The sequence below is a fragment of the Lissotriton vulgaris genome, chromosome 1_1 (assembly GCF_964263255.1).
Source record: "Lissotriton vulgaris chromosome 1_1, aLisVul1.2, whole genome shotgun sequence".
NCBI classification, from domain to species: Eukaryota; Metazoa; Chordata; class Amphibia; order Caudata; family Salamandridae; genus Lissotriton; species Lissotriton vulgaris.
The window spans coordinates 379,546,372-379,571,323 of record NC_141685.1 but is presented as its reverse complement, the minus strand read 5'-3'; the positions used below and the strand labels follow the sequence as shown (position 1 = coordinate 379,571,323).

General features: G+C 45.0%; 1 protein-coding gene across 1 annotated transcript in view; it reads left to right on the top strand.

Annotated features, from left to right (window-relative positions):
- Positions 1 to 24,952, top strand: part of ORC1 (origin recognition complex subunit 1) — a 159,698-nt gene that overhangs the window by 61,727 nt on the left and 73,019 nt on the right. Inside the window, exons 4-6 of the mRNA XM_086952441.1 lie at positions 99 to 489; positions 17,890 to 18,208; positions 18,473 to 18,577. Coding sequence (XP_086808567.1) covers positions 99 to 489; positions 17,890 to 18,208; positions 18,473 to 18,577 — 815 coding nt within the window. The remainder of the gene's footprint in view (positions 1 to 98; positions 490 to 17,889; positions 18,209 to 18,472; positions 18,578 to 24,952) is intronic.

Here is a 24,952-nt window from a genome sequence, read left to right as displayed (position 1 = left end):
GAAACATTGTTTTTAAGGAGGCTGTTGATATTGCACAATGCTCATCATTTAAGTTCCTGTGATTTACTCCCATTGTCATTTAACTCTCCCATTTTTAGGTACAAATGCTGCATCCCAATGCAAACATACAAGTAAAGAAGGTTGGTGAAAAGGAATTGTTTGCAATGCTTTCTTGGAACGGAAAGACCTTTCAGCCTCTAACCTGTGCTTTGACACCTGAAGGCAAACAAAAAGTGGAGAAATCTCCAGGCAATCGGAATTCCTGCCCACCCAAGGCGAGAGTTTCTCCAGAAGATGGGGCAGTGGACATCATTTGTGCTGTAGAGGTAGAGTCTGGTAGAGTCAGCCGAAGTTCAATGAAAAAGAGAGGTCTAGAAATTGAATCAAAACATTCTGCCTCGAAGTATTCTCATTCCAAGGACCGAATTGCACAGAGAGGTACCTGTGTTGGTGGCACACCTGGAGCCAGAAAGAAGTTGCAGCTCTGCAGTACGTATAACTTTCTTTGATTTATTTATTTCTCAAGTTGATTAGTAGTGAATGTGTGCCATGAACAGATTCATCTTTAGGCACCCCCTATGATATTCTGTGTTATTCGTTTGGTTGTTTTTTCATAGTCTCAACAGTATGCTGGAGCAATTGGGGAGAGCAGAATTTAATATCAAGTAGGAGATTGTTTCTGTGTTTTGAAGCTGGGGTATCGAAGCTCTTGTCTTTTTTTTTTTTTTTTTTTTTTTGGAGCATGCACACCAAATGGCCTGTACTCTTTTCTGATGATCACTTGGTTGATGTCCATCTTGCAAGGTTGATGGTTGAAAGTGAAATTTAGTAGATGCAAGCAAGTTCAGACATGACAAAAGTCCTGGTTCAAGGCCACGTTTGTAATGCTTCCAAAGTGCAGTCTGTTTTTGGATGCAGCTCCTATTGCAACAACACCATCTTGAACCTGCAAACCTGATTTATTGGTATGCTCCCTTCGTGGTATGTTGCGTAAACTAAGTCTACAGGCTCATTTCTACAAGACCTGACTGTACCACCCACAAATGCCTGCGCTTACTTCAGTGCACCAACTTTTGAAGGTGAATGAATGTCCAGGTTGTTTTAGCCCACACAACCCCACTTACATCTCTGGTTGATGTGATGTAGGTGTTTTCTAGGTTACTGACCGTCCCATAAATCTTTCGGAGACGCAGTGGAAATTCTAACCAAATTTCAATCTTTAGAACAGCACACACAACCACTCCACCGAATAAGAGACAATTTATGGTTAAGTGATTATTCCAGCATTCTAATGTTGTTGCTTAGTACATGAAATGTAACCAAACAGGGTATGATTATTACAGCACTGCGACACATGACCAACAATGAAAATGATGTGAACATTTCTAAGATAGCGAGAAATGTATTTTGTCACCCTAACGCCTACTTTTATGCGCTACACTGTGAGAGCATGGAGTAGATTTACTTGCATCTACAGTTTCTTGGGAGGCGACTTACTGCAAACCTGTTTACAGTATAGTGCTAAGGATGGTAGAGCTGGAAGGGATTGCTTTCTCAAAAGAAAAAACCTAGCAGCTGGCCTCAGCTCTCCTCTCCTCTTTTCACGTTATTGGCCTTCAGCACCGGACTGGATGCTGCAGCAGCACGTCGATCTGGCAGGTGCTCTCAGGAGAATCTCGGACAAAATCTAATGCAATAATCTGGGGCAAAGACCTCTCCTATTTAATGGTCATTTCAGGAAGTTTTTATAGTAATGCGACCCTTCTTATCTTAAAGAATGGATTGACAAAATCATATACATCACTTTGATGTACTAATAAGGTAATGTTGATGCAGACTACACTGTTTGAGTTTTAGCTGTTATTTGACCTTAGAAAAGGCACCTGTTTCCATGAGGAACTTTCTTTTATGACATTAATGAAAGTATATGACATCTTCTTTTTTTATGTCACTACAAGAAGGATATGACCTTTTTTTACGTCACTTCCGGGAGGATTTGACATATTTACAGCTTAAAAGAATGTGACTTATTTCCCTCGGAAGATAAAGACCACCATGTTTTAGAATCTAGGAAATAATCAGCCACCATTTTCTAAGTAGACTTAAAACAAAATGGCGCCCTAATCTGGACAAAATAAAGTCCGATCATAGAATCTGTACAACGGGTACCTTCTTCTGCAGGCTATAGGAGTGACGAATTTCACTTATTGCCTTTGGTAATTGGTGTGCAACGATATTGTTTGGTTTGCCAAACCATATCGGTTTGTGTCATCTCAGTTCCTCTAGTTCTGTAAGACTATACCAATTAGTCAAAAGAGGTCGATCGTGTAGAATGGGGAGAGGAGGGAAGAACAGAAAATAATCGAGAGTAAAGGAACAGATAAACATTACAGAAGGAATGGTTATTCAAAATCCAAATGATGTTCATATTTACATTTTTTACAGGGGTCCTAGGAAGAACATCATCTAAGTCAGGGTTCTATACAGTTCAGTTGACACCACTATCCCATCATCTACTAATTTTCCTAGATGGACAGCAAGTTCTTCCTGGCTGTTCAGACCTAATGGTGCCTTTGTCATCAGGTCTATAATATACCTGGTTCCAGGCGTCTCAGCGACCTCTTTTGACTAATTGGTATAGTCTTACAGAACTAGACGTACTGAGATGACGCATGCATGAGGAGAGTTTGAGGGTTAATTATTTAGAATGTAATTTATAAATGAAAAGAACAGACACTTCAAATAAGAAAAATGTGTTGCACTGATTAAGTTGGCTGTACAGAAGATTTAGGTGATATAATGCACGAGATGCCTTACTTGTTTTGCTAATAATGAGGAAATTGCCAATTCATGGCTTCATGGACTGCCGGAAATTCGGGAAAAGCGAGTTGCGAGGTTTTGCGCTCCTTTAATCTCCCCGTAAAGTTACAATGCGGGGAGCAATGCCGATACACGCAACATTTATTTCACTGTATTTCCGTTCATATTGCACTGAGTAAACGCGGGGCAAAGAGGGGAATATGCATCCGAAATGCGGATTCTTTTACGTTTTTGCATGTGTAAAGATGGCGCGATACTCAGATGCAATGTTGTAATTCCACCTACTATGTTTAGCCAATGTATGATTGCATTAATACCCAGGCTAACCTGCGAAACGTGACTAACACTGACGAAGGCTTGATGCCGAAACGCGTCTGTTGGCTCTGTAAATAAAATAATGATGGTGTGAGCATCAAATTTGGTCTACGAGTGCGGTTCTTCTGAGGAGGATTCTTGGAAGCTGAGCGCTGTTTTTTGCGAGCACCCACTACCGCACCCACCCGTGAGTGCCTCGACTTTCAGTGGGACTGGGAATAAATATATATATTCACTGAAAAACCATAGGTTTTAGCCCTTATATAGTTAGGAATTAACATATAAAAAACCATTGAAATTCCTCCTATATAGTTAGCTGGACATTTTATTGATATAAAACCAATGAAATTCCACATATAGTTAGTTGCCCTAACTATATATTTCGCGCATCCGCAATCCAATGCTGATGATGTCACATATTACATCATTCATGACATGGTCAGTGACATCACTGATGACATCACTGATGACATCTCAAATGACATCACTGATGACATCATCCAGTGTCTGTGTGTTTTTGTAAAGTTTAAATATGTTTTACATATTGAAGAATGAGTGGATGTATAAGAGTATGGATGAAGGATTTGATTGTATAAGTGAGTAAGTAAGTGTTAGTATATCTGTGAAAATGTAAGCTGTTCTGTGTTTAACTGTATAGATTAAGAAATCAAAGTGTGATTGATTCTTTACAGGACTGACTAGGTGTGTGAGTAACTCCATGGATGAGTGGCAGTGTGAGTGTCTGCATAGGTGTATGAGTGCATATGATAGTGTTGTAATGATGAGTGACTGTATGTACGAGTGACCTTATGGGTGAATGAATGAATGTGTGTGTAGACGTAGGAATCAGTGAGTGCGTATGTAGTAAATGGTATTGGTGTGTCAATAGTTTAAAAAATGATACTCTGTATTTTACACTAGGTGTAACAGAGGTTATATTAGAGTGTAAGGAGGTGCATTGTATTATCACATGAAGTATATCATCAGTGGTGTGATCATTGATGTTAAATGAGATGTCATCAGTGATGTCACTGACCATGTCATGAATGATGTAATATGTGACATCATCAGCATTGGATTGCGGATGCGCGAAATATATAGTTAGTGCAACTAACTATATGTGGAATTTCATTGGTTTTATATCAATAAAATGTCCAGCTAACTATACAGGAGGAATTTCAATGGTTTTTTATATGTTAATTCCTAACTATATAAGGGCTAAAACCTATGGTTTTTTCTGTGAATTTCCAAGGTTTTTTAAAGGCTAATTCCTAACTATATATAGTCTATAACCTATGGTTTTTTCAGTGAATTTCATTGGTATATATACATATATAATATATCGATGCTAGTAATTATATTTTTGGCATCTAGTCCAGGAAGCAAAACACACTCACAGCTGTCTGTTTTGATGCTCACAGTTGTCGGTCCCAGCTGCATCTTACCCCGTCGTGCTGCTTCTGAGACCCGACTGCTCTCGCAGCTGCAGAAGTGCAGATGACGTGCTCACACTCAGAGGCCCCTCTGCGCGTCACAATGTATCTTCTTCCGCGGAAGGTTCGCACCTCCCGAAAGCACCCGTCTTTTCCATCCCTGACAGGGGGAGGCTCCTTTCGAAGCGCCGCTTGAAGTGATGACACAAGGGTTCTCTCTAGGGCTGGCGCGCGAACCCCGCCAGCGCCTAGCTCGCCAGTGCCTGCGCGAGGGTTCATTTTCCGGTTCCTTTCATTTCTCCCACGAGGCTCTTCTGCCTTGATGGGGTGCCTGCCCCTCACAACGTAACTCTTGTCTTTCCAAGAACGGAAGCATTCTTTGGTAACCAGCTCACCTCCAAGAAGTGGAACCGAAAGAAAGGAGCGCTCCCCTCACCTCTCTTATCAGGGAGGGGGCTTTCGGTGCATTTCCAGGTCCTGGGTCTTATGCTACATTAGGTACTGATTGAACCAGGTGGATATGTCTTTAGAGTAGTTTTTGCTGCCGCCCCTCTCCAATCCCGTTACAGAATGTCGAGGCCTCTTTCGGCATCCCTAGCTGATGCTCAGTTCTTCGACTGATATCCGTCTTTATGCTGCTTGCACGCCTCTTCTGTCAGCTAAACATCATTTCTGCTCGTGGTTTAATCAGATCGCAGCTGCTCTGGCTGCACCGCGGCCATCTCGGAAATGTACAAGGCCAATCTGAGGCAGACCAGGAGAAGTAAGCATGCCGGCTCCAGAGAAGAGCTGTACTTGGCGCTAGACGCAGGCAGGCGAGACAATGAATATCCTGAGCCAAGCCAAGTATTTGTAAATCACGCTGCATATAACATATACAAATATATGACAAATAATTGTGAACGTTTGCTGATGCCGTTTGCGTTTCTGTTTAGAACATAAACTGCATTGATTGACATCAAAATGGCACACCCTGATGTATCGGGATACAATTTTCGTGCAACATCAGCGAGGCGCCCTGAGATTGCGTGCAGCTGCTCGGGCTGCACCGCGGCCATCTCGGAAATGTACAAGGCCAATCTGAGGCAGACCAGGAGAAGTAAACATGCCGGCTCCAGAGAAGAGCTGTACTTGGCGCTAGACGCAGGCAGGCGAGACAATGAATATCCTGAGCCGAGCCAAGCCAAGTATTTGTAAATCACGCTGCATATAACATATACAAATATATGACAAATAATTGTGAACGTTTGCTGATGCCGTTTGCGTTTCTGTTTAGAACATAAACTGCATTGATTGACATCAAAATGGCACACCCTGATGTATCAGGATACAATTTTCGTGCAACATCAGCGAGGCGCCCTGAGATTGCGATAGCACTGTGAGGGGAGTTTACATCCCTCATCGAGCAAATATAGGATTTGGCACCATTAATATGAAGGGAGCAGGGGGTTCCATTTGTGAGTCTGATGCGCGAGAGCGCTGGGATGGGCGAATGCCTGAGGAATAGCAGGCCTCTATCCCTGCATTTAGTTTCTCGAAATAATGTTTCTTTAATTGTGTCAAATAGCATACTGCTGGTAACAGTTGTACACAACACACACACACTTCCTGCTTTGGGCAGCCAATCACGGCGAGCCTCCTGGGCCCCGGCCATAACCAGGCGGCGGACATCTTGAGGCGGCTCGGGGCGCGGCGGTGATCTCGGGGGTAAAACGAGGGGTGGGCACCCTCGAAATTAAAATAAAAAATTATAAAATAAAAGACAGAAGCCCCCCAAGCCCCCCCCCCCCCCCCCCAATTTTTAACGAAAAGTCGCGGGGTGCCAACACTTCTTCGATGAATGCTGACAGCCAATCAGATCTCACGATGAGATGCTGACAGCCAATCAGATCTCACGATCAGAGATATGTGGTTAGGCTCCGCCCAGATATATAATTTGATTCTCTTCTAATTTTCTCAGGAACTACTGGAGGGATTTACACTATTTAACCAAAAGTGTAATTCCCTTCAGTGGTTCAAGCTGTAGCCGAGTCTAAAGGTCCTATGGAAATTAACATGGGGAAAACACATTTTGGGACCCCCCTTTTTTCTTAGCCCCCACTTGACTAATCCCCCCAAACTTTCAGGGAAGGAGAGGAGAGGAGCGAGCCATCTTCTTTGAGAAATTTGCGAAGATTCATCAACCAGCGCCAAAGTTATTCCCAATAGAATGTTGGTGATTTCCTATGGAAACTAGGTCCTAACTATATATACCTACTGGCTACCGTGCTGCTGTATGTATCCACCTCCGTGTTTCAGTCACTATGCCCCAAACCATGGGAGTCTGTCCAGTCCGTCGTGTATGTATATATTACCTACTGGCGATCGCCAGTAGGTATATATAGTTAGGACCTAGTTACCATAGGAAATTCCGAACATTCTATTGGGAATAACTTTGGCGCCGATTGAGGGATCTGCCTGTAATTTTCCTTAAATTCGCCTTGCTGCGCTTCGCTCCTTCCCTGAAAGTTTCGGGGGAATTCATCAAGCGGGGGCCGAGAAAAAAGGGGGGGTCCCAAAACGTGTTTTCCCCATGTTAATTTCCATAGGAACATTCTGACAAGGCTACAGCTCGAACGGCTGAACAGAATTACACCAGATTTGGCAAAATGGTAGGAACTGGTATGCAGCAGTGCCTTTTGTATGTTTGGTGTAAATCCCTCCAGTACTTCTTGAGAAAATTGAATTTGAAATTTTTCAAATGGCATTTTCTAGGGTGAAAATCCGTCCTGTAGTTTTTGAGAAAATTGAATTTGAGCAAATTATATATCTATATGCGCTCACCGTACGCGTACGGTACGCGTATCGTACGTGCCCGTACCCTTACGTGCGCAAGCAAGTTTCTGATTGGCTGGCAGTCGACTGTCAACATTCCAAACTGTCCAAACCAGGAAGTGTTGGCACCATCTTGTTTTTCAGGAGAACTGAGGCACAAGAGAGCCCAAAACAAGAGTGGAAACCACGAAAAGGGGGCAGCGTAGAGACCTCCCAACCCTCTAGCCCTTCTCAGGGGGTCCCAAAAGGACCCCCAAGGGCAAAAAAAAATTAAAAACCTCGCGGGGTACGCGCACCGTGCTCGTACCCCGCAATTTAAAAAAATATATATTTTTTGCTCTTGGTGGTCCTTCTGGGACCCCCTGAGAAGGGCTAGGGGGTCAGGGGGTCTCAACCCTGCCCCCTTTTCGTGATTTCCACTCTTGTTTTGTGCTCTCTTGTGCCTCACTTCTCCTGATAAACAAGATGGCTGCTCAGGTGGTCCCAGAAGGATAATAACATATATAAACGATATCCGCTAATAGAATTAGCATTTACAAAACCTTTGAAATTTATTGGAAAAAAAATATAGATTTCATGCCTGATATAGTTAGGAATTAGCATTTAAAAAACCTTGCAAATTCACTGAAAAAACCATAGGTTTCACACATTCAGACAGTTTAGTCACTAACCCATGCATTTAGTAAGACACATTTAATCACTCACTCATACAGTCAGTCACGCACTTACTAAATCCTTCATCCAGACAATTATACATCCACTCATTCTTCAATATGTAAAACATATTTAAAGTTTACAGAAACACAGTCACTGGATGATGTCATCAGTGATGTCATCAGTGATGTCATCAGTGATGTCATCAGTGATGTCATATGAGATGTCATATGAGATGTCATCAGTGATGTCATCAGCGATGTCATTTGACATGTCATCAGTGATGTCACTGACCATGTCATGAATGATGTAATATGTGACATCATTAGCAGTGGATTGCGGGTGCGCGAAATATAGTTAGTACAACTAACTATATAGGAGCAATTTCAATGGTTTTTAAAATGCTTATTCCTAACTATATAAGGCCTGAAACCTATGGTTGTTTAAGTGAATATATATATATAAGCAGAAAACTGATCTAAGAATAAAAGTTTGGATTCAGATTCACGGAGTCAGCGCCTTCTTTAATCGTGAAGTATGGTATGAAAGAATATATATAGACGTGACTGTTGAAATGCATTATGCCCAAATCCGCTTTTCCAATTAAAGGCCTTCTCTTGTGAAAACCCTGTGTGGCCCCTTCCTTCTGCTTCGCTGGAGGTTCCTGTGCATATTTCAGCATCAACCAGAGATGCTTCAAGGGGCCCGTTCTACAAAGCTGGCTGGAGATTTCACTGGTGTCTGCGCAAGCAGGTTTTGTTTCTTCTCCCGAGGTATCGGATTGCTCCAGCCCACCTCTTTAAGCACTGGCCTAGCAAGGGACACTGCCAGTAGGCAGCTCGTGACTTCACGAGGTGGCTGGGTTCATTGTAGTCAGCCCATGACCCTGCTGAACTGTGCCACGGAGGTTGGAATTTATGCAGGGACTCGAGGAGGCCGGAGGAAATAATCTACACAGGAGACAGCGCGCCCTGTTCTGCAACACACCATTTCCACAAGGATTTCATTTTTTCAAGTATCCCCTCGTACCATCAGCCCAGAAAAGATGCATTCTGGGAGCTGTAGGACTTACCCGAATGCAGCAGGTGAATGAGCACATGATAGGGGAGGTGTGTCCTTCTTAACAAGGGAGGGCTGCAGACTGATTTTAAAACGGAGGCGTGGGGCTGTTTTCAGTGTGGCGGTGGCATCTGAGGAAGACGTGACTGTTGAAATGCATTATGCCCAAATCCGCTTTTCCAATTAAAGGCCTTCTCTTGTGAAAACCCTGTGTGGCCCCTTCCTTCTGCTTCGCTGGAGGTTCCTGTGCATATTTCAGCATCAACCAGAGATGCTTCAAGGGGCCCGTTCTACAAAGCTGGCTGGAGATTTCACTGGTGTCTGCGCAAGCAGGTTTTGTTTCTTCTCCCGAGGTATCGGATTGCTCCAGCCCACCTCTTTAAGCACTGGCCTAGCAAGGGACACTGCCAGTAGGCAGCTCGTGACTTCACGAGGTGGCTGGGTTCATTGTAGTCAGCCCATGACCCTGCTGAACTGTGCCACGGAGGTTGGAATTTATGCAGGGACTCGAGGAGGCCGGAGGAAATAATCTACACAGGAGACAGCGCGCCCTGTTCTGCAACACACCATTTCCACAAGGATTTCATTTTTTCAAGTATCCCCTCGTACCATCAGCCCAGAAAAGATGCATTCTGGGAGCTGTAGGACTTACCCGAATGCAGCAGGTGAATGAGCACATGATAGGGGAGGTGTGTCCTTCTTAACAAGGGAGGGCTGCAGACTGATTTTAAAACGGAGGCGTGGGGCTGTTTTCAGTGTGGCGGTGGCATCTGAGGAAGACGTGACTGTTGAAATGCATTATGCCCAAATCCGCTTTTCCAATTAAAGGCCTTCTCTTGTGAAAACCCTGTGTGGCCCCTTCCTTCTGCTTCGCTGGAGGTTCCTGTGCATATTTCAGCATCAACCAGAGATGCTTCAAGGGGCCCGTTCTACAAAGCTGGCTGGAGATTTCACTGGTGTCTGCGCAAGCAGGTTTTGTTTCTTCTCCCGAGGTATCGGATTGCTCCAGCCCACCTCTTTAAGCACTGGCCTAGCAAGGGACACTGCCAGTAGGCAGCTCGTGACTTCACGAGGTGGCTGGGTTCATTGTAGTCAGCCCATGACCCTGCTGAACTGTGCCACGGAGGTTGGAATTTATGCAGGGACTCGAGGAGGCCGGAGGAAATAATCTACACAGGAGACAGCGCGCCCTGTTCTGCAACACACCATTTCCACAAGGATTTCATTTTTTCAAGTATCCCCTCGTACCATCAGCCCAGAAAAGATGCATTCTGGGAGCTGTAGGACTTACCCGAATGCAGCAGGTGAATGAGCACATGATAGGGGAGGTGTGTCCTTCTTAACAAGGGAGGGCTGCAGACTGATTTTAAAACGGAGGCGTGGGGCTGTTTTCAGTGTGGCGGTGGCATCTGAGGAAGACGTGACTGTTGAAATGCATTATGCCCAAATCCGCTTTTCCAATTAAAGGCCTTCTCTTGTGAAAACCCTGTGTGGCCCCTTCCTTCTGCTTCGCTGGAGGTTCCTGTGCATATATATATATATATATATTCATTCATCCTGCTTAGACATATATTGAAGATGTGTAAATGAGCGATATTGTGTATTTACACAATCATTACAAAAACAAAAAAAACTTTGAGATTTTGGAAAAGAAATGTGATCATCAAGAATTAAGATTGAATTAGGTTTGTTTCAATTACAAATTGTAGCATTTAAAACGTCTTTTGTATGAGGAAAACAGCTTCAACTGAAGCTTTATGAAACAGACCCTACCACAAACAGCCTTTGGTCCTAAATTCAATGCAGTGATTCTCACGGGCTATCACACCCCACCTTCCAGAATAGGACTAAATAGTTACTTTTGCACTCCCTGACTCTAAGCACGGGTATGTGTTAAGGATGTCCTCTAGCCCTTTTATTGTTTGCTCTCACACTAGTAACACTAGCATGCACAATTAGAAGAGACCAGGGATTTCAGGGTGTACAGTTTGGCAAAGACGTACGGTGATGCTATTTGCAGATGATATCTTATTAGTGCTATCAAACACCTCTTATCAGGCGGTTTCAGGCTTGAAGGTCAACATGTCTAAGTCTGAAATATTAAACCTCTTATTCTTGCAAACAGACGTGGATGTCCTTAAAGATCATATGCAATTTTGATCGGCCTCAAAATCAATTGGATACTTAGGCTTCACCAACTTCCTCCCCGTTCCTGCTACATTTAAAGGGGGAATGAAAAAAATGGCTGATGATTCCCATTTAATGGACTATCCGAGTAAACGATATTGAAATGACACTGATTTGCAAAGTATTATAACAATTTCAGGCCGTAACCTTTGTACTCCCGGAGACCTTTTTTCTGACTTTAAGCGAGCATTGATGGGATTTATTTGTGGTGGAGGTCATCCAAGAGACTCTTGTAAAACAGTGTGCGAACCTGAAGATGGAGGGGGTCTCAATCTACCAGATCTGCAACCCTACCGAGGTGTCCAGCTGATGGTTGTTGTGGATTGCAACACTAGGAAGTCAGAATAAAATATGGGCACGCATGGATAGAGCTATAGTGAGCTGTGGGATCTTCTATGGAAACCGAAATCTGATCACCCAGCAAATACATACCTTAGTACATCCATCTTAACAACACTACAGATCTGGGAAAACACACACTCCCTCACTCCCCCTACACTTGACTACAAATACTTCCCTGCACATGCCTATGCACTTTAACCAAAAATGTACACATTGCTGGGTAGAGAGGCAAAATACAAGTTAATAGACTGGTTTCGCTACCCAGCCCAAACACACAAGCTTTACCCTTTGGCCAGCATGAAGTGCTGGAGGGGCTGTAGTTCAGTTGGATATTTGAATCCCACCTGTTTGGACTACACCGGCATCTTGCCGTTTTGTTCTAAGATCAGAGGCACTCAAGACCATCTTAGGTTATTCAGTCCAGCCGGACTTCCCTACAGTGCTTTTATGAGTAAGGGTGTCCACTTAGTGATAGCAGACTAGAGCAGGTAATGTTATGAAGACGGGCCCACTGCAAATCACGCAACGCCAAACTCAAATCTGTGTGCATTTTGCATGGAAATGCTGACTCTCCATACCTACATTGACGGCCAGTACAAATAATAAATATGCACATGTGTTATTTCTGGATGAGCTCTGAAACCAGAGTTGAGAGGTTGGAGGAAAATTAAGAGTGCGATTGTGCGGTATAGTTTGCATGCAATGGGTCATTGTCATCACTACTCCTGAGGCACAGCCGGAGCGCTTTTTAGAAACTTTGTAACTTGTTGATTTTAAAAACTTGTGTGGTGTATACTGTGTCACTGCCCCCCCCTTCCTTCACTCGATCGAGCCTTTGTTGGGCTTATCGCCTCTCTTTGCCCCACGCAGCAGAGCTAATCGCTGCAGCGGGAACGCCCAGATTCGCCGCCAACAGCCAGTGAGCCGGTCCTGTGGCCACGCCCACTCGCTCGAGGCCACGCCCTCTTTGCCTTCTTAAACAGAGCTGATCACGAGCTCTGGTCAGATCACAACTCCTGAGGCACAGCCGGGAGCGCTTTTTAGAAACTTTGTAACTTGTTGATTTTAAAAACTTGTGTGGTGTATACTGTGTCACTGCCCCCCCCCCCCTTCCTTCACTCGATCGTGCCTTTGTTGGGCTGATCGCCTCTCTTTGCCCCACGCAGCAGAGCTAATCGCTGCAGCGGGAACGCCCAGATTCGCCGCCAACAGCCAGTGAGCCGGTCCTGTGGCCACGGCCACTCGTTCGAGGCCACGCCCTCTTTGCCTTCTTAAACATGTGCATCTCACGTACGCGCAGCGGACGGGCGCAGCGGGCGCGCCATCAGCGCTCCGAAGGCGCACCAAAGGCAAGCCTGTCTGGGCCCGTCCGGGCCCGGACGGACCCAGGCTCAGGGACTCTGCCAGATCCACCCCCTAGTCGTCTGATGTACCCTGCAGACACGCTTCTGGATCTCCGACCCGAAAGAAACCTAGGTTGTCGTTACATTCACGATGCAGGTAAACCCTTCACAAGCTGCACGCATTGCTACCCAATCACTCAGACCACAGCCAACCCCAGACTACAACTGGGTCTTCTCAACTGTCGCTCCCTCCCCAAGCATGCACTCGAAATCAATGAGTTGATCCAAGACCAAGGCTTGGATGCATTATTTCTCACAGAAACCTGGCTTTCTGACAGCACCGATGCGGACGCTGTGTCCGCCCTCCCCCCAGGCTACCTCATCCAAACCCTCCACAGACCAAGAGGAAGAGGAGGTGGGTTGGCCATAATCTACTGGGAACATCTCATTTGCAGAACCAGTGACGCCCAAATTGATGACTCCGAAAGCTGTCACTTTTCCCTTCAATCCTCCCCGACGCACTCCCTTTCGGGACTCCTGATCTACAGGCCCCCAGGTAACCTTGGGAAATTTCTCAATGCAGTCACCGAAACGGCTTCGCAACTAGCCGCCTCCGTTTCCAACTTTCTCATCGTTGGCGACCTGAACCTTCACTTCACAGATCCCACTGACCGGTCTGCCTCTGACCTACTAGCGGACCTTCTGGCACTTAATATCAGGTTGGCCAATAACGAGCCCACCCACGATAAGGGACACCTGTTAGATCCCGTCCTCACTAATGCCAATATCACCACCAGTCCACCTTTGCCACTGCCATGGACTGATCACCTTTTAGTCCCCATTTCATGGGAGGCTCCTACTGTCACCACCCAGTCTGCGAAAATCAAAGTCACTGATAGACGATGGCATAAACTCAGACCATCAGAATGGTCGGACATCCTCTCCAATACTGCCCCAGCGCTTTCCTCCGACGCCATAACGGCCGATGAACAGTTTCGCTCCTGGATCACTTCCTCTCTGGACACCCTTATCCCCAAAACCGCCACCCTCAGATACAACAAACGTATACCCTCAGCCCCATGGTATACTCCAGAGCTCAAGTCGCTACGTCAGGACTGTAAAAGAGCTGAACGGTCATGGAGGAAGGAGAAATCCAACGCTAATAAGGACGCCTACTCCACCTCCTTATCAGCTTACAAATCTTTGATCGACAAGACAAAAAGTCGATTCTTTCTGGAACGAATCGAAAAAGCCGCCTGTTCAAGCAAAGAAACCTATACCATCCTGAAAGAACTTCTTAAGGCCCCCGACCCCGCCCCCAGAAACCCCCCAGATCCAAAGGCAGACCTGGAAAAATGTCATCAGCTAGCCAGCTTCTTCCAAGAAAAAATCCAAAAAATTCTTGATTCCATCCCTTCGACCATTCCGAGCGAGACTGACGATCCCCCTATCACTTCGATCGCCCCTCGCCTAACTTCCTGGGGACAAACAACCAACGAAGAAGTAGAGAACACGCTCAAATCCATCAAAAGCGGATCTCCTAGGGACCCCGCTCCGCTACGGACCCTCAAAGAAGGCGCTCCCATCATCATCCCCCCCTCACCCAGCTGATTAACGCTTCTTTTCAACAGGGAGTCGTCCCCCCTAGTTGGAAAGCGGCAGTCGTTAAGGCGCTGCTAAAAAAACCCTCCTTGGACCCAGCAGAACTGGCCAACTACCGACCAATATCCCTCCTCCCCGGGACCAGCAAGGTCGCCGAGAAACTGGTGAATAAGAAACTCTCCCAGTTTCTTGAATCCAATAATCTGCTAAAAAACTTGCAGACAGGATTCCGCCCAGGACAGGGCACCGACATCGCCCTCCTGGCAGCAGTGGAGGAGGCCAGAGCGCTCCTGGACGAGGGAGGATCATTGGCAGTGATCCTCCTCGACCTGAGCGCGGCCTTCGACACCGTCAACCACCAACTCCTGGTCAAACGGCTCAAGAAGGTAGGAGTAGAAGGCACCGCTCTATCCTGGCTTTCCTCCTTTCTGGCCCAACGCTCCTTCCAGATCTGGGAGAATAACACCCGCTCCTCCGACACACCCCTCCAATGTGGCGTGCCTCAGGGCTCCTCCCTGAGCCCCACATTGTTTAACATCTATATGTCCCCATTGGAGGAGGTCGTCATCCCGTTCGGAGTGAGCATTGTCAGTTACGCGGATGACACACAACTAGTTGTCTCCCTTTCCCACCCTAGCCAACAGCCTGCGGACCTATTCAATTGCTTGACGCAGATCCAAGGGTGGATGAATAACTCAGCCTTAAAGCTGAATGGTTCTAAAACTGACATTCTCCTTCTGGGTCAGAAAGGACTCACCTTCCCTTTGAACATCTGGCCACCCTGTTTGGGACCCCCCCCTGCCCCCAAACAGGAAGTAAAAAGCCTGGGAGTATGGATTGAAACAGACCTTTCATTCACCACGCAGGCCAAAAAAGTGGCAGGCACCTGCTTTGGGCTACTCAAATCGATGAGAAAGATCCTGCCCCTTCTTCCACCCATATCGCAAAGACTTCTCATCCAAGGCCTCATACTGTCCAGGCTTGACTATAGCAACGCTATATACCTGGGCGCACCCGAAGCAACCCTAAACAAACTACAGAAAATCCAAAATGCTGCCGCCCGGATCCTCACGCACACCCCTGCCAGAGCTTCAGCCAAACCTGCTCTGAAGCTCCTTCACTGGCTCCCAGTGAGGGAACGAGTAATATTCAAAGCCTTAAGCCTTGCCCATAGGCTACTGCAGAATCAGGGCCCGCCCATTCTGAGGAAATTTATACAACCTTATAAAGCCCCTAGATCCCTCCGATCGGACAAGGAGTCCCTCATCATCTTGCCAAGATTCAAGAAAGCCCGCACTGGTGGAAGACGTTTCTCGATCCACACAGCGCGCCTATGGAACGCTCTCCCCCGAGATCTGAGGAAAGAACCGAACTACCTGCGATTCAGGAAACGACTCAAAACTCACTTGTTCCCTTAATCTTTTACCACTTCTGTTTACAATTGCTGTTCCCCCCCCGCCCCCCTCTTTTCACCCCCGACCCCACAGGTGTAGGGATCTTTAGCGCTGGGATACCTCAGGGTGACTACGCGCTCTATAAAAATTTTTTATAATAATAATTGTTCTCGTTCTGGAACAGAGTAAATCTAGTGCCAATCTGGTGTTAAATAACTCCGTAATCAACAAAGAAGAAACTACCATCCCACCAAATGTTTTAAAAATGCAAATGTTACACGATTAAACTTTGGCTGATGGCAAACTGGAGAGCTGAATGAAGTCTTCTGTGCAGCCCCATGATGTTGCTGGAAAGGGGTCTTGAGTATCAAGCAAAAACATTCTGATAAAGCAAGCGAAAACTGATCATGCATTAAAAATAGCTTAAAGGGGTCTAGCAGCTAGATATCTGATCATGTCAATTGAAAGTTTCCTAGTAGGCAGAACAGCTGAATTGTGTGCAGGCCAAGCCTCATGCTTCCTTGCTTGCGAGGTATTGGGTGAGAAATTATGCAAACCTGGGGTCTCCCCACAAGTAAAGGAAAGACTAGTGGGGACCAAGAACAGTTGCATTGACCTTTCTAAATGTGATCCGAGAACCTCCCATATATGACTGCCACATTAAAGGCCCAGTCCTTCCTCTGAGGGATGGAGGGTACAGTATACCATCACAGGGAATCCTCAGAACTTAGGGACATAGTTCATTTACCACTGACAGAAGCACGAATTGGAAGCGTCTGTAGGATGTTTGTACCCATTCAGTATAACAGCGAAGCAGGTCCACTGAAAAATGAGTCACGCAAGGTTGGAGTAACCTGTGGATTTAAGCTATGGAGGTCCAGGCCCTATAGAATGAAGTGCAGCACACCAATGTATAATCAGTTTGATAACGTGTTGTATGTTCTGTGAGATGTTTACTTGGTGTCTTAGAGCAATTTAGAGGGCAGAATCCTGTGTGGCTACTATTACTCTTAATTTGGATAACCAGGTTCCTCCCCTTTGAGCATGGACGAGCTTATTTTGATTAAATATTTTTTAACCGATTTTTAAGAAATGTGTAGCCTGTAAATTGATACAATTTAAAGCTCTTCATATATGAAATTTTACTCTGCATAACACTAGACTAGATGCTGCCATCTATGTACAACTGGTAGTTTCAAGAAGAATACATAACTTCTTATGATTGTGTCTGTGTCAGATCACAAAAGACCTATCTGGGGAAATGATGGAACAATACAACTCCTTGTTCCCAGAATAATCTGCAGGTATCTCAGGTTCTGTGTTTTCTATTGGACTTGTAAGGTGAGACCTGATTAAATTGTCTTCCTTTTTTCCAGAATTGACCAGCTTTTATCTTTTGGCACCTTTTTCCAAAATCTGGGAGCCGAAGTTGCAGTCCAGCAGAACCACTGAGTCTATATCTGGCAGGGTAGACCCAGCTTTCCTTGTCATGAAAGCTAGTGATTGTGACGAGGAACTCTCTGAAGGAAGGAAAAAAGATAGATTTGCCTATGAAGTTGGTGTGGTTATAAGTGATCATGGATGATGTTAATTGAATGATCCCTTGAAGCTTCTAGCTTGGTCTTTTTGGAAGACTCACCAGAGAGTTCTCTAACCCTCTTTGAATTTCAAGAACTGGTGGAAACATAGCTAATTGGGTGAAGCCTCATGAAAGCTTCAGGTTCCACCTTCTCATAGTTCACTTTTAAAATGCTGCTGTAACAAAATCCCCTTTTCTCCATCTGTTAGCTGTATCTTTTCAAGACCTAGCTTTGCCAGTATCCTGCGGACTGTATAGTGATCCTGTTAAAGGAACTGCAATGCTTAGTGAGTTTCTGCATGATGAATAATTTGACTGCACGCATTCACCGATTTCATCCCCTTTAGGTCCTGCTAAATCTCCTGGAAGCAAGTTGACGAAGCAAGATGTACTGGAACAGCTTTTTGATGATGACAATGGGTCCTTCCTAACTCTAGAGCCTGAAACTTTTAAGAGGAAGGTAGCATTCAGTGGACTCTCTGATTCTCCCAAAAAAACCCGGTCCGATTGGGGTGACATCCAGCAACTAAGTTTGGGGCCTCTTAAACCATCCAAAGACAGCAGTCTTGAGAAAAGCATTATTTTATCGCCAATTAAACAGACCAAGGATTGTGAACCTACACCCAAGAATGAAGTGCAAGCTGATGGAGGCACTAACAGCCGCCTGTAAGTAGAAATGTCTGACGTCTGAACATTGAGGGTTAAAATGGTACATTAATGTTATGAGCGTCCATGTTTTTATTTTAGAGCTTGTTGGTTAGCGACTGAGAGGTGTCTTAAACACCTTTATGGACTTTATTTTATAGTGCATTAAATACAGAACACAATGTTCTGATGTTCTCATAGACATGCACCATTTCTTTTTCCAACAGTCATTCTGTATTTGTAAATTGCTTTTTGTCATGGCTGTTTTTCTTCCATTTTTAATAGTAAGTTGGAGAGCAAAATGGAAAATGAAGGAAAAAGGGACCGATCTTGCAAGACTCCCCAAAAGCAAGCTGCCACACTCCGAAACAACTCCACCCCACTCAAGAGGTAAAGCAAAAACTTGTCATATTTCTTTGTTATGGTCACTCTTTCCAGCCATTATGGCAATATTTAATTTGAAGCTAAGCTGCCATGGTTTGCTATAAAAAAAAAAAGCAAAACCCTAGTTCTTAGCGTGATTTTATGTTGTGTTTGACTTACATGAGATAGAAAAAGGCTAAAATTAGCTACCCACTCTGGGCCAGCTCAACTCTATCACAAGAGCACTATGTATGTCCTGTTTCTACAAAGTTCTGTCTCTAACTCCCTCTTATCTCCATTGGTGGCTTCTCTCTAATCAGTGCACATGCATTTTAACTGAATATAATGTAAATCCCTTGTGTGCCTTTCTTGAGATACTGTACTTTTTGAGGCTTTTGAGAAAGGGACATCCTATAGTAAACTGGTTTACCATTACGTTCTTTTGTTCCAGTTCTTAGCTTGGACATGCCTTGCCCATCTAGAGATTCATACAGGAAGAGGTTTCGGGTGACTTTAATCAGCCACTCTACCACCGACATTTTTGTGGCTTTCTCAGGTGTGCTGCAGTGTAGCACTTCGAAAAGAATCCCTCTTGTCTAACAATACTAGTTGCATCGTTAGACAGGCCGCACCATGGTTGAGCTGATATTGTATATTTGTAACCACTGCAACATACTGTGAGAGGGCAGGCAACTTACTATGTGTAAGAATCTAAGTATTGGAGGACAAGGACTATGGAGGAAAAACCTAGAAACAGAGTTCTGTCCTAACTCTCATCAACCTTCATAACTGAGCTTGTTAAGGCTGCTTAGCTGAATATAGAATATTTATTCACAAGCACCTTGCGTCCAGGCTAGCAGACAGGCTCGCTTGGCAGCCAGCGGAAAAACACCTCAAATGTTTTGAAAAGTGGTAAGTGACCCAATTTGGTAAAGTTGAGTGGTTTACAGATATATTTCAGTAGTTCTTCATCAGGACTGAAGTGATCCTTTTAAAGCAGCATGCTATACTTTCACATTTTACAAGTAAATTAAGCACAAGCAACTGTGTTAAAATAAAGGACAAATAAATAATTCTGAGGCCAGGTATTGTGAGTAACAAATTGCTACTGTTTTATAGAAATCTAAATAGGAGTACACAATGGCCTTTTTGATGGGTTTTTTTAAATTAAAAAGACTGGTTGGCAATTTTAAAATTAGTTTACAGTGTAATGTCTACTAGACAGAGATAGAAAGTATAAGGCTGTCCTGTAAGGGATAACCATGAAGATACATGCTGCTTACCTGGGGGCTGAGAGCAATACGGTGCAGTTATTAGAGAGTCGTTTCCGAAGATTCTTGTGCTCTTATTAAAAAGGAAGTGTTGTGCGCAGAACCATTCACACATTTCACGTCTCCTAGGTGCCTCTAAATATATAAAATAATCTCACCATTAATGGGGGACAATGACACTCATTTCTGAACCAACAGTAGGTCTGATTGAATCATCCATTTACCTATAGCCTGGCCGCTTGGTAGTTTTTGCACAGTAGATTCTGACAATTGTTCTCAAAATGTGGGTGCGATATTAAGGTGGGGTACGTTCTAAAAATATGTATGTTGGCAGATGTTGACTAGATATGGTTACATCTAATGTACTATAACACACACTACTTAGAAGAGGGTCCCAGGGCTATTTTAACGACTCTGTACTGGATACATGCCCCTCACAAAGACTTCATTACCACAAGAAGTACCCAGGAGTCAGAAACACATTCTACTCACAGACAACCGTTAACATGACAAGAAGAAAGATTGTGGACCAAGTGTGGTTGAATTAAACACGTAATACCATATAGACAGATAAACGTGCAACACATACCCAAGGCGAGAATTTTCCCATCAGTTGTCTATCTGTTCCACCACTATTACATCATTTGGGTTCTCCTTACCCAGGAGTTAGTGTGCACACAGTCACACAAGTTGTGAGAAGGACTGTGCGAGTAAGAAGACTCCACAATTGTTATTTTGCTAAGTGGTGTCAATGTAGTGTTACAACTGAAAAAGCAGTGCAAGTGAAGTTAGTGAAGTGAATAAAATTAGGTGAGACTGAGTAGAAGAATAGATTTTAATGTTTTCTCTCGGCTCCCTAAACTTAAAAGCAATAGTGAGAAGTGAAAGAAGCAGATTTAACATAATATCTGCTCAGCGAGTGGTCGACATGTTTCTGCATATGAGGACGAGATCCTCTGCATTCATCAGGACCTAGATGTTGCTACTGCTGTGAAATATTGTGCAAAAGTAATAAAAAGAGATCATATCACCTATTTGTCAGGTGCAGATTCTCCACCACAATCTAAAAATAGTCATGTAAACAAGAAAAGAAAATGAGAAGAAACTAACATATTTGTGAAAAATACACTCTACAGTAGTGATATTTCTGTGTTCATGTCATTATTGTTTAATAAGCATGATATCACTCACTCAATTTCTGTGGGTATCTCCCCTCACCTAGCTGCAGCTCAGGTAAATGAGGAGCACCGCTCTGTTTTGAAAAGACTCACAATTGTAAAAACATTCCACTGTCTGTCCCATTAGGAGGTCAAATCCACATTGAAATAACAAATATAGTGTAAAAATACACGTTTATCCAACCTCATTGGTTATGACCCCACTATGTTTCTTGTTGTAGTCCAATTATTTTATGCCCAATATCGTTGTTATATGAGGTCTCCATATGTCTATATGCTTTGATATTCGTAAACATATTATGCTGTCTGAGCTCAAAAAACGTCTGAATTATACGTTCAAGGCCTCCTAACTCTCAAGAGATGCAAACTAATGGCACAAGCGTCTTGAAAGACGTTGTTCGCGACCTGTCTCGGCAATGGTATCGAGCATACAGGTCTTATGTCCTATACATCGAACAAGTGGCCTGTTGCCGCAGTTTGAGAAGAAGTCAAAATTACTTAGCTCGGCTCGATATCAACCCAAGTGATATACCCCAAACACCACGAAGAAAAAAGGACATGAATATCGCCGTGCGTACATCGCATGTCTCACACACAGAGGCGTATCCGCACAACGGCCGACTAACCCCCGCTCACCTCTCCGTCGGTGTCTCCAGGCGTTCTTCTGTGCTAGACTGGGGAGGCACCGATCGGATGGGGCGCGGTCTATTTCAATATTCGTTGCTTCTTCCTGTATGCGGAATTGCATACGGAATGCTGGGATTTGTGGTCTCAGATTGTTTATTTACACACCGTATATATATGCAATACATTTTCATTTTTTCAAAAATCTTTATTTCGATCACAGATCATAAAAGATACGTAACAATATATACACAGTTAAAAACGTATTAAACATAATGTGATCCAATAGTTAAAACATTTAAAAACAAGGGGTACGATGAATGCGCTATAAACTTTCAAGGGGTCTTTTATACAAGTCTTTTCATCACTCGGCTTCGGGTGAACCACAAGGAGGTTAAAAATTCCGAAAGGGCAAAGACTACAGTGGGAGAGAGGTCTGTCTTTAAAACTCTATAAGCAGGTTGAAAAGATCTGAAGCCCAAGTTCCTGAGTAACGGGACTAGCCAGTATTTCCTGCTCCTCTCATAGCCCTTGCAAAAGAAAACAGCGTGAACGTCATCCTCCTTCGGGTGGGCACACACTGGGCAAGATGCTACGGTGGAGCGAGGTGACCAAGACGCTGTAAATGATGCTAGGGGGAGGCATCCGTATCTCCATTGTAAAAATAGTTTCCTCGTTAATACAGGGGAGATCGCATCTAGAGTCCTTTCGAGGCGGTAAGAGTCTTTCACTTTCAGGAATAGGTGTGTCAGGGATCCTTCTCGGCTGTCGTTGATAGCTCTTGTGAGCATCAGTTCATAGTATGCTCTCACGAGTGCCTTTTTTGGAGTCTTTATACAAGAGTTAGAAGGATCCGTCCATAATTCCGGGTAGCCCAATTCCTCGAGCCTTCCCTTGACGTAGGTCAACCACGGGATCCTCTTGGCATTCCGTAGCTGCAGGAATTCCTGCAGTTCCTCTCTGTAGTTTATGAGGTCTGGGCTACACCACAAACGCCTCCACAAGGTTAGGGGTTTGAGTCCTAACTCCTCTGTTATTGGTCTAATTCCCAGATCTAATCTGAGGGGGAGTAGTGGAGTGTTCTGAGGGAGGGTAACGACCTGTCTCAGGAATTTGTTTTCGGTGGACTGTAACTTTGGAAGTTGAGAGTGACCCCACAGCTCACCCCCGTATGTGACACCCGCCCGGGCTTGGGTTTTGTAAATGTGAATGATTGGGGTTAGTGGGCGATAGAAGGATTTGTTCGCCAGGCGCATAGTGCCACCCGCCAACTGAGCCAGTTTGATGGTCACTTTAGCCTGGTGAGACGTCCACGTTAAATGTTCATTTATAGTGATCCCCAAGTATTCAATGTTGTGCACTCGTTCTAGTTGGACTGTGCCTAGCCTGGGTGGGGCTCGATTCTGGGGGTTGGGATTCAGAATCATAAATTTAGTTTTTTGGGGGTTGATTTCCAATCCCCGATCAGAGCAGAAGTCTAAAAAGCCATCCAAGATGCGTTGAATCCCCATGGGGGATTTGGACAGCAGCAGGGTGTCATCTGCAAACATAATTGCAGACACTCTGGTGCCTGTCAACTTTGGGGCATCGGAATTGGCAATCCTGTTTAGGTGGGCAACAACCCCGTTCACAAAGATGCAAAACAGGGTCGGTGCGAGCACGCAACCCTGTCTCACACCTCTGCGCACGGGGAACCTTTCGGTTAGTTTGCCACCTTTGCCACACCTTACGCGAGCGTAGTTGTTGTAGTGGAGTCTCATCAGGATTGCCAGGATGTCAGCAGGAACGTTCAGCTCTTCCATGACTCTCCACAGCCTCGCTCTGGGTACCAAGTCGAAGGCGGCACGTAGGTCTACAAAGATGGTATATAGAGTGCCGCCCTCGATTACAGCTGTTCTCCAGTAAAGGAGATTTAGCCTGAAAATTTGATCTATGATCGATACACCCTCCCTGAATCCTGCCTGATAGGGGGACAGGATGTCCATTTCTTCAGTCCAGGCCTGCAATTGATTCAGGATCAGTCTACCGAAGAGTTTTTGGGATATGTCAATAAGGCTGATGGGACGGTAGTTGGAAGGAAGCAGGGGGGATCCCTTTTTATAGATAGGGACCACCTCTGCTCCCCTCCAAGTATCGGGCACCTCCATTCCCCCCAGAATGGCATTGAATATTAATGTAAGATAAGGTGCCCATATCCCAGGTTCTTGCTTGAACAGGTCCCCTGGCACCCCGTCAAGTCCCGGGGCTTTTCCAGCAGCTAGGCCTTTAATGGTCTCCCTCACCTCTTTTTCAGTGAAAGCGACCCGGGGGGACTAGATGAATTTGTGGGACCGTCGCTATTCTGCTCCCCCCCTCCCTCCACATACAACGCCTCAAAGTGGCTCTGCCATACCATGGGTGCTATGTTGGGCTCTATTGCGGAGGATAGATCCTCCATGCCGTTCGCGACTACACGCCAGAATTTGCGGGAATCTCTGGTTGTTAGTGCTTTAGCGAGATTTTCCCAGTAATCGTGGTCCCATTCCGCCCTCGCGTTCTCCAGGAGGATTTTATACGATCTTCTCCTGGCACGGTTTTCTTCCTTGTTGAGGCGTCCCTTTATAGCAATTAACAAGTGGGCCTTGGCTTCCCTACAAGCGGCGTTGTACCAAGATGTCTTCGGCTTAGGGCCATTCCTTTTCCCTGAGGATGAGAACAGATCCTGCTCTAGGGTGGTGATGATGCCTGCATGTATTTGTGCAAGCTCTCCTCTGGTAGCATCATCTAGGGCCTTAGTTCCTAACTGAAAGGCATTCTCCAGAAATGGGATTATCCTTTCATATAGCCGGGGTATTCTATCTAGACTGTTGGCCAATTTCTCCCACTTGACTTTCCTACAATTGTTTTCAAGTAGGAGGCCCGTCTTGTCTTTGTCCGATCTGTGGGATATGGCCTCATTCCCAGGCAGGGAGTAAGTCAATTCCAAGGAATTATGGTCACTGTCCATTCTTGGGGTGACTTTGAAATAGACTATTGCCGGCCACATAAACAGTTTTACCATAATGTAATCCAGTCTAGATTCGCTACCGGGTTTGTTAAAGGTATGGATACTAGGTATGTCTGATTTGCAACGGCCGTTGCACGCCCTTAGACCAAGGTTGAGGGTGAGGGCAGTTATCTGCAGGGCTAAAGGAGTCCAAGCCCTTGGGGGGGTGCTACCGTCTCTGGTATGAACCAACATGAATCTTCCTCAAGGGAAGGACCATCACGTAGTCCAGGCAGTGGTTCATAATGAGAGTTGAAATCGCCTCCGACCAGGCAGGCGAGTTCGCAAGGAGTGCCTTCTAGGA